Genomic DNA, 10,627 nt, shown 5'->3' with positions numbered 1-10,627 from the left:
GCACCATCACCCCTCTCAAAAACCGTGACCATAGCCCCTATAGTCACCCCTCCTTAAACCGTGACCATAGCCTTATCTTTGGTCATGGTTTTTCACCACGACCATAGCCTCTATGGTCACCCAACCTTAAAAACGTAACCATAGCCTTATCTATAGTCACAGCTTTCACCGTGGCCATAGCTTATCTATGGTCACCCCCTCCTTAAAACCGTAACCATAGCCTTATCTATGGTCACGGTTTTTTGTCGTGACCATAGCCTTATCTATGGTCATAGTTTTCACCGTGGCCATAACTTATCTATAGTCACAGTTTTTACTGTGACCATAGCCTGTTTTATTTTATGAATTTTTTTAGAGCATAATCACATCCCAAAATGATGATAATCACAAAATAAATCTAAGAATGAGAAATTCAATAAATATAAATCATAAAAGTTTCATTAAAAACTAGATATCCATTACAACATTAATCAAAATAGGGTGTAATTTATCCATTACATGTAATATCGGATAAAGTCTCTTATCAAAATGTAAAGAACACATCAAAATAATACATTTAGATAACCAAAATCATTATAAGACCCATCCCATCTTATATTTGTATAGAACATATTTTCTTCACACATGTCCTCTTGCTAGCAAAAGAAATAAAGAAGTTAGAACAGAACAAAAATGTTTTTGATGATGCATGCAGTACATTTGAGTAATGAATAGAGCACAAGTTAAATAAATCAATCAACATGAAAATTTTAACCACTAAATAACAAGGAGCATTTGCTAAGGTTTATAACAAGGAGCATTTGGTAATGTTTATATATTTTTCATCTATCTTTGAGTGGAACTTTAACTCCCCTATTGAAGTCTCTTAAAACTCAAAAAAATTCAGCACAAAGAAACAACCACAACCAAAATAGAAGCTTAAAAAATAAGGTAATACCGAAATACTATTATTAGCTTCCAACCCATCAAACAAATCAAGTAATCAACACCAGTGAAACAGAAAAACCAGATTGAGTATGAAATCAATAGACAAAGTCAAATTTAAAATAATAATAATAATAATAATAATAATAATAATAATAATAATAATAATAATAATAATAATAATAATAATAATAATAATAATAATAATAGAAAAAGAAAAAATATTTGTATTGTATTCTTCTTTCTTTTATTATTTTTCTCTTGAATTAATCTTCATGTGATGCAAAGAATTTCGAATAATATTTGTCCAAACGTTATAGGGTGCATTAATTAAGTTCGAAGCGGGATTTTAGGGGAGCTTGTTCATCTCCATGGATACAACGCTTTCGCTTTTGTTTTCTTTGTTCCCTCCTCCCATGTTGTTTGTTATTTACGCTATATATTACTGAGTACTGAGTCAATGATGATTGCTACCCCTTCACCTTCATGTATTATTATTGCTTTATCTATTTTTCTATACCTTCTGAAAGGAAACAATGGTAGGTTATGCATCTTAGTTCGTAATTAGTTTCTTACTCTTTTATTCAATATGTACTCATGGAGCCAATTAGCCAAATGTCCAATTTGATGACCATGTAAAATCTTTTTAATTTGATAAAATAGTGCAATTATTTTATATAGTGGTTGAAATTTTTAATTTGATAATAAACTAGATTCTATTGTAAATTCGCTTAAGGCCAATAAAATCAACAATAAAATTAACATCAACAGCAATCAGCCACTATTAATTTAACTACTAATTTTGATAGTACTTACTTCCATATTTTTTGACACATGGTTCGATCCCAGTGAAGGAGAAATGCTTCGCCTCGCATCATTTGGTGTACTACTTGCATCAGGCGGAGATTGTTGGGCAGCTTCTATCATTACTTGCACTTGTTCCGCACTCATACCAGGATTAACTTGTTGCAACAACATTTTGACCAAGCTCGTTAAACCATCCAACTTGGAAGTTAAGTTATTTTGATTTTTCTCGATAGTTGAAACCACTTCAGTATGTTGTTGTTGCATTTGTCGGATTTGCTTATCCTTTTTAATAGAGGATTTTGTGACTGATCGACCATAGAAACGAACTCTACCATGTCTCTCCTTTCCAAAAACCGTTTGAAGTGCTTCATCATCACTGTATCCAGCTTGCTTCCAATTTTGAAGATGATCCTATTACACACAAGTAAAATTGAAATAAGTTCATGTGCGCATATGCTTAAAAAAAATGATTTACACATTTCTTTTAGTGTACATTTCTACGAAACTAAACAACTCACAATCGTCTCTTGTGTTCCCAAATCAGTCTCTCCTTTCTTGTTAGTACGAGTTACAACAAACATCTCAGACTGTGATGGATCTTCATTGTCCTCTTTTTTTGCACGCTACAAAGAAACCACCAAGATTATTCGAAGTCAACACAGATGAAGTCAACACAGATGACATGAAAGATGCAAAGATACTTAAATGCAAAGCACAAATATAATACCAGTTTAGCGCGTAAATTCAAAACTAATTGGATCCATTCGATGATTCCATTTTTGTTTGGATCTATTTTCACGATTTTTGTCAGAAATAACCTATATATTATTGCAATGTAAAAATACATAAAGTTAGTTAAATACACGATACCATTAATAAAGCCAAGAAAGTTGTGAAAATAACATACTTTGATGATATCAAGACTACAAAATTGAACTAATTTTCTAAAATGCAGTTCAGGTACAGTCATTGGATGATTTTTCATCATCTCTCTGAATAACATTTGTCTTTATACTTTTGTGCCATTATAAAACATTCCAAAACACTAAATCTTCACCCAGGAAAACCAGCAATTACAAAACAAACCCATCAGTAAATTTGAATAAAAAAATTAAGAGCTATCAGCAACTAGTAATTACAAAACAGAGCCATCAGTAAATTTGAACAAAAAATTCAGACTAAATCAGTAAATTTAAAACAAAAGAGTTGGAAGAAGATGCTGATAACAAAATATTAATAATTATTTCAGAACATTGAGCAAGGAAAGAAGTACAAAATTATGTTCTATGTCCATTCAGCAGGACCAATAGATATGACAGTATCATTCAAAAATGCACAAGGTGGAGGAATATTGGCTTCTACTAATATCTAGTGAGCACCTTTTGATTATTTTTTTTATTCTACAACCACATATATATAGTAAACAAAAATGATGACAAATAGAAACTTGAAAAAAAATGTTTGTGAAGTTGTGTAATTCAATAAAAGAATATTTTTAAAAAAATTAATTAAGTGACATAAGTGTAACAATAAGTATACGGGGCGTGACAATAGCCTCTAATATAATGTTATTTTCATCATCATACCTATGATTGATCATCAGTGATATTGGTCCAGAGAAACTGCATCACAGGTCTCAAACTGCATCATACCTACAATAGTTTTATAATGAGTTATTTATTGACAAATTAACAAAGCCCTCTTGATTCATTTACATTTGGAAACAATTATATAAATATTTGAAACAAAGCAAATCATGAGTTATTTTACAAAGATTTGAAACAAAGCCAGCCATCCATAAATTTGGGAAAAAAAATGACAGCCATCACCAACCCGCAAATATAAGACAGATCCATCAGCAACAGGCAACTACAGAAGATTACAAGAAAAAGGGAACCGCCATGATTGAACAACAATTTCAGAACTTCAAAAGAAGAAGCGGAGGCCACTAACCTTCGACGGATGGCAACCAGCGAGACAACGAGATAGGCGAGACGACGGCAAGCGGCGACCCGATGGCGTGCTACTCCAAGCCACGAACAGAGAAGCCAACGAAGATGAAGAAGACGTGCTAAGCTTTCTGGGTTTTCCAAGACAAGGAAGAGGAAGAAGCGACGACACTGAAGACCTGGGGACGGCGTCGGCGTTGAGGAGCTTGGGACGGCGGCGGCGCTCAAAAGCTTGGGACGGCGGCAACAATAAGGGGCTAGGGTTTTGCAGTTTCAATTTCCTTCAGAGGTCTCACTCTCATAGTGTTACGAATTGGGGGAAGAAAGAGGGGGGGTTCAATTTCCTTCAATTTCCTTCAGTGTTACGAATTGGGCTACTGTATTTCAAATTTTTTTTTCAAATAAACAAGAGACGGCATCATTTTTTCCCTAATTAAAGCACAAAATTTAATAATCGATTTAATGGTTAAATTTTTAGTGTACAAAATTAATTTTTATATTATTCCAATTATCTTATACTATACCATGGCTAAAACTTAAACTATAATTAAAACAAATTTGGCATTATATATAATTAGTCACTGGGCTAGTTTTTCATCCGTTATTAAGTTATTAAATCATTTTTTATATTATTAAGTTTTAAATGCTTTTTTAATTTAAAATTATTAACAGTATTCAACCTAATTTTTTATTTATAAAATTAGATTTAAAATTTTAATATTTAAAGTAAATCGTATAAAATTATTATTAGTTTTTAATTATTAAAATTTTTAAATTTTAAAAAGAAAAAATTTTTAAAATAATAAAAAATACATAAAAATCTTAATTAATTAGAACTCAAATGATTAAAACTGTGACCATAGACCCCTTTAGGTCACTCCCAAAACTGTGACCATAGACTCCTTTAAGTCATCCCCAAAAATCGTGACCATAGACCCCTTTAGGTCACCACCCAAAACCATGACCATAGACTCTTTTAGGTCACCCTTCTTAAAAACCGTGACCATAGTCTCTTTTTGGTCACTGTAAAAAACTGTGACCATAGACCCTTTTAGGTCACTCCCTAAAATCGTGACCATAGACCCCTTTAGGTCAGCCTCTAAAATTGTAACCATAGACCTCTAGGTCACCCCCCAAAACCGTGACCATAGACCTTTTTAGGTCACCCTTTCGAAAAACCGTGACCATAGACACCTTTAAGTCTCCCACCAAAATCGTGACCATAGACCCTTTTAGGCCACCCCCAAAACCGTGACCATAGACCCCTTTTGGTCACCGCCCAAAACCGTGACCATAAACCCTTTTAGGTCACCCTTTTTTGAAAAAACGTGACCATAGCCCTTTTTTGGTCACTGTAAAAAACCGTGACCATAGATCATTTTAGGTCACCCCCAAAACCGTGATCATAAACCCTTTTAGGCCACCTCTCAAAACTGTGACCATAGATCCCTTTAGGTCACCCTCCGAAACCGTGATCATAGGTCTTTTTAGGTCACCCTTTTTTGAAGAACCGTGACCATAGACCCTTTTTGGTCACTGTAAGAAACTGTGACCATAGACCCCTTTAGGTCACCCCTTAAAACCGTGACCATAGACCCTTTTAGTCCACCCTTTTTAAAAAACTGTGACCATAGGTACTCTATGGTCACCCTTTCCAAAAAAACCGTAACCTTAACTTTTTTTGTCACCCTAAAAAACCGTGACCATAGAGCGTCTATGGTCACGGTTTTTTACCGTGACCAAAAAAACCGTGGCCATAGACCCAAAATGTTGTAATGAGTTGAGAGACACTTTTGTTTTGTCTCGTGTCGAGTTGAGAGATACTTTTGTTTTCGTCTCCTGATTAGTAGAAACAGAGAAAGGAGTAGAGAAGAAGAATTAACACCAGATATATCCTAATTTAGCCACTAAGTGCAATGTGGCCTACATCCAGTCTCCATCACAACAATGATAGAATTTCACTATGTTATCACAACATTACAGACACCAATTTCCTTCCCTAGGATCTACCCAATCCTATCAAGGACAAAACTAGATTCTACACCCAATCTGAATTTAACTAGGACTCAAAACCTAGCTTTCAACCGTAAAGTGCTATCCCAACTTGCAAGAGAATTCCCACGGAATCATGAAATACAACAGAAAGATGTACAAGGAAACTCTGAGACATTTATGGCTTTTTCTCTAATATTGCATGCTCACTGCCTTTTACCTCTCACTGGCTTTTTCTTACAAACCTCACCATGTTGCCTTTTACCATGAGACTCAGACAAACAATACTAAGAAAAAGAAAACAAAATGAAACTCATTAAAAGAGAAGAACTTCAAATAGCTTGGGAAGCTATGAGAACTCTGTGCTTTCACTTTCTCTCCTTGATCTCAACCCTTGGCCGTTTACCCTTAATATAGAAGGAGAAACTTCCAAAGTTGAAACCGGTTCAACCAAGCAACTTCTTCTCCAACCAAAAACAGTAATGGTTTGGACATAGAGAAGAGAGAGGAAAAACCAAAAACTAACATGCATCGACCTCTCTCAACCCTTTTCATCAAGCTTCTTCAATCTGAACCGTTGATCTTGTCTTTTGCTCCAAGAAAGGATTCAGACCTTTGATGATCTTCTGACCCAGGATAGCTCATTGCTTTTTGGAAAAGATACAAGCAATTGATTAGAAGGTGTCCTTCTGATATGCTTTTAGAATGGAGCATCTTAGGTATATCCTATGATGGTCTGTCTGAATTGTCCAAGATGTTATTGGACCACTCTGCTGGTGGATCTCTTCATCTGAAGAAAACACCTGCAGAAGCCCAGGAACTCATTAAAATGGTTGCAAATAACTAGTTCATGTATACTTCTGAAAGAAATCTTGTGAATAATGGGATGACTCAGAAGAAAGGAGTTCTTGAGATTGATACTCTGAATGCCATATTAGCTCAGAATAAAATATTGACTCAGTAAGTCAATATGATTTCTCAGAATCTGACTAGAATGCAAGCTGCATCCGGCAGTACTAAAGAAGCTTCCTCTGAAGGAGAAGCTTATGACCCTGAGAATCCTGCAAGGGAAGAGGTGAATTACATGGGAGAATCTTATGGAAACACCTATAATCCTTCATTGAGAAATCATCCAAATTTCTCATGGAAGGATTAACAGAAGCCTCAACAAGGCTTCAATAATAATAATGGTGGGAAAATTTGGTTTGGCAATAGCAAACATTTTCCATCATCTTCTCAACAACAGATAGAGAATTCGAGGCAGAGCCTCTCTAACTTAGCAACCATAGTCTCTGATCTATCTAAGACCACTCTCAGTTTCATGACTGAAGCAAGGTCCTCCATCAGAAATTTGGAGGCACAAGTGGGTCAGCTGAGTAAAAGAATTACTGAAATCCCTCACAGTACTCTCCCAAGCAATATAGAAGAGAATCCAAAGAGTGAGTGCAAGGCCATCAATATATCCAAAGTGGCCAAACCTATAGAGGAGGAAGAGGCAGTGATTTCCAGTGAGGAAGACCTCAATGGACATCCACTAACCACTAAGGAGTTCCCTAATGAGGAACCAAAGGAATCTGAGACTCATACAGAGACCATAAAGATTCCACTGAACTTACTGTTGCCATTCATGAGCTCTGATAAGTATTCTTCCTCTAAAGAGGATGAAGATATTGTTGAAGAGCAAGTTACTCGGTATCTAGGAACAATCATGAAGCTGAATGCCAAGTTATTTGGTAATGAGACTTGGGAGGATGAACCTCTATTGCTCATCAATGAACTGAATGCCTTGGTTCAGCAAAAATTACCTCAAAAGAAACCGGATCCTGGAAGGTTCTTAATTCCTTGCACCATAGTCACCATGACCTTTGAGAAGGCTCTGTGTGACCTTGGTTCAAGTATTAACCTCATACCACTCTCTGTAATGGAGAAACTGGAGATCTTTGAGGTACAAGCTGCAAGAATCTCACTAGAGATGGCAGACAAATCAATGAAACAGGCTTATGGACTTGTAGAGGATGTCTTAGTGAAGGTTGAAGGCCTTTACATCCCTGCTGACTTCATAATCCTAGACACTAGGAAGGATGAGGATGAATGCATCATCCTTGAAAGGCCCTTCCTAGCCACAGTAAGAGCTGTGATTGATGTGGAAAGAAGAGAGTTAATCCTGCAACTGAATGAGGACTACCTTGTGTTTAAGGCTCAAGGATCTTCCTCTGTAACCATGGAGAGGAAGCATGAAAAGCTTCTCTCAATACAGAGTCAAGCAGAGCCCCCACATTCAAACTCTAAGTTTGGTGTTGGGAGGCCACCATCATGCTCTGAGTGTCTGTGAAGCTCTATAAGAGCTCACTATCAAGCTATTGACATTAAAGAAGCGCTTATTGGGAGGCAACCCAATCTTATTTATCTATGTTAATTACTTTTTCATTTTATTTTCCATTGTTAGTTTATGTTTTCTTTAGGTTGATGATCATGTGGAGTCACAAAACAGCTGTAGAATTAAAGCGGAATCAAAAACAGCATCAAAAATAGCACACCCTGGAGGACAGGCGTACTGGCATTTAAACGCCAATAAGGATAGAAGAATGGGCGTTTAACGCTCAGTCTGGCAGCATTTTGAGCGTTAAACACCAGAATTGGTAGACAGATTGGCGTTTAACACCAGAAAATGGTGTCTGGCTGGCGTTAAACGCTAGAAAGGGGCATCAGCCTGGCGTTTAATGCCAGGAAAGGTAGCAGACTGGCGTTTAAACGCTAGAAAGGGCTATCCAGGGGCGTTTAAATGCCAGAAAGGTGCAGGGACCAGAATTCCTTGACACCCCAGGATCTGTGGATCCCACAGGATCCCCACCTACCCCAACTAATTTTCTCTCCTTTTCACACCTTTCTATAACACTCTTTCCCAAAATAACCTCCACCAATCACCTCCATTTCTCCTCCAAAACCATCATACAACCCACCTACCCGCACCCATTCAAATTCAAACCATCTCCCTCCCAAACCCAACCCCTATTACAAGAATTCCCTCTCCACTCCACTCCTATATAAGCCCCTCATCACTCCTTCATTTTCACACATCATAACCACCTAAAACCCCCCCTTGGCCGAACCATTCACACACTTCTATCTCCTCCATATATTCTTCCTCTAATCCTTTCTTTCTTCTTTTTCTCAAGGACGAGCAAACCTTTTAAGTTTGGTATGGAAAAAAGCTCTGCTTTTTGTTTTTCTATAACCATTAATGGCACCTAAGGCCGGAAAACCTCTAGGAAGAGGAAAGGGAAGGCAGTTGCTTCCAACTCCGAGTCATGGGAGATGGAGAGATTCATCTCAAAAGCCCATCACTAGAAAGAGGATGGAGCAAGCAAGAGAGCCCACTCATAGACCTCAACAAGAGCATAAGGAAGTCTCTCATCAAGAAATCCCTGCGATGCCTCAAGGGATGCATTTTTCTCCACACAACTATTGGGAGCAACTCAACACCTCCTTAGGAGAATTGAGTTTCAACATGGAGCAACTAAGAGTGGAGCACCAAGAGCACTCCATCATCCTCCATGAAATCAGAGAGGACCAAAAGGCCATGAGAGAGGAACAACAAAGGCAAGAAAGAGACATAGAGGAGCTCAAGAACTCCATTGGTTCTTCAAGAGGAAGAAGAAACCACCATCACTAAGGTGGACCCGTTCTTTAATCTCCTTGTTTATTTTCTTTTCTGTTTTCAGTTTTTATGCTTTATGTTTTGACTATGTTTGTGTCTTCATTACATGATCATTAGTGTTTAGTGTCTATGTCTTAAAGCTATGAATGTTCCATGAATCTTTCACCTTTCTTAAATGAAAAATGTTTTCTGAAAAAGAAAAAGAAGTACATGAATTTCGAATTCTATCTTGAAAATAGTTTAATTATTTTGATGTGGTGGCAATACTTTTTGTTTTCTGAATGAATGCTTGAACAGTGCATATTTTTGATAGTGAAGTTTATGAATGTTAAAATCGTTGGCTCTTGAAAGAATAATGAAAAAAAGAGAAATATTATTGATAATCTAAAAAATTATAAAATTGATTCTTGAAGCAAGAAAAAGCAATGAAAAACACAAAGCTTGCGAAAAAAAATGGCAAAAAATAAAGAAAAAGAAAGAAAAAGAAAGAAAAAGAAAAAGCAAGCAGAAAAAGCCAATAGCTCTTTAAACCAAAAGGCAAGAGCAAAAAGCCAATAACCCTTTAAACTAAAAGGCAAGGGTAAAAAGGATCCAAGGCTTTGAGCATTAATGGATAGGAGGGCACAAAGAAATAAAATCCTGGCCTAAGCGGCTAAATCAAGCTATCCCTAACCATGTGCTCGTGTCATGAAGGTCCAAGTGAAAAGCTTGGGACTGAGTGGTAAAAGTTGTGATCCAAAGAAAAAGAGTGTGCTTAAGAACTCTGTGCACCTCTAACTAGGGACTCTAGCAAAGCTGAGTCACAATCTAAAAAGGTTCACCCAATTATGTATCTGTGGCATTTATGTATCCGGTGGTAATACTGGAAAACAAAATGCTAAGGGTCACAACCAAGACTCATAAAGTAGCTGTGTTCAAGAATCAACATACTAAACTAGGAAAATCAATAACACTATTTGAATTCTGAGTTCCTATGGATGCCAATCATTCTGAACTTCAAAGGATAAAGTGAGATGCCAAAACTATTCAGAAGCAAAAAGCTATTAGTCCAGCTCATCTAATTGGAACTAAGCTTCATTGATATTTTGAAATTTATTGTATTTTCTCTTCTTTTTATCTTATTTTGTTTTTGGTTGCTTGGGGACAAGCAACAATTTAAGTTTGGGGTTGTGATGAGCGGATAATTTATATGCTTTTTGGCATTGTTTTTAGGTAGTTTTTAGTATGTTTTAGTTACTTTTTATTATATTTTTATTAGTTTTTATGCAAAAATCATATTTCTGGACTTTACTATGAG

The 10,627-nt window shown here is 36.4% G+C and overlaps 1 protein-coding gene across 2 annotated transcripts; it reads right to left on the bottom strand.

The window, feature by feature from the left end:
• Positions 1-416: 416 nt before the first annotated feature.
• On the bottom strand, positions 417-4,087 carry LOC112750123 (uncharacterized). Of its 2 annotated transcripts, none has more exons than XM_025798682.3 (6): positions 3,685-4,087; positions 3,318-3,383; positions 2,459-2,549; positions 2,250-2,354; positions 1,741-2,142; positions 417-635 (listed from the first exon to the last, which is right to left on the bottom strand). In XM_025798682.3, the coding sequence occupies exons 2-6, from the start codon at positions 3,329-3,331 to the stop codon at positions 543-545; spliced, it is 705 nt and encodes a 234-aa protein (XP_025654467.1). In that variant the 5' UTR covers positions 3,332-3,383; positions 3,685-4,087; the 3' UTR covers positions 417-542. The 2 variants fall into 2 exon arrangements, with proteins under 2 accessions (XP_025654467.1, XP_025654468.1); XM_025798683.3 differs by having other exon boundaries at positions 417-631; positions 3,685-4,056.
• Between the last annotated feature and the right edge of the window lie 6,540 nt (positions 4,088-10,627).

The sequence above is a fragment of the Arachis hypogaea genome, chromosome 15 (assembly GCF_003086295.3).
Source record: "Arachis hypogaea cultivar Tifrunner chromosome 15, arahy.Tifrunner.gnm2.J5K5, whole genome shotgun sequence".
Lineage (NCBI taxonomy): Eukaryota > Viridiplantae > Streptophyta > Magnoliopsida > Fabales > Fabaceae > Arachis > Arachis hypogaea.
The sequence above is the reverse complement of the archived record's forward strand: the minus strand, read 5'-3'. Positions and strand labels throughout refer to the sequence as shown.

What these genes read in the sequence shown, in the direction of transcription:
- LOC112750123 (XM_025798682.3), bottom strand. An exon ending in TGAATTTACGCGCTAAACTG is followed by an intron (nt 2,355 to 2,458) that starts GTATTATATTTG and finishes GTTTCTTTGTAG; the next exon opens with CGTGCAAAAAAAGAGGACAA. An exon ending in ATGTGTCAAAAAATATGGAA is followed by an intron (nt 636 to 1,740) that starts GTAAGTACTATC and finishes TTCTTTTGCTAG; the next exon opens with CAAGAGGACATGTGTGAAGA.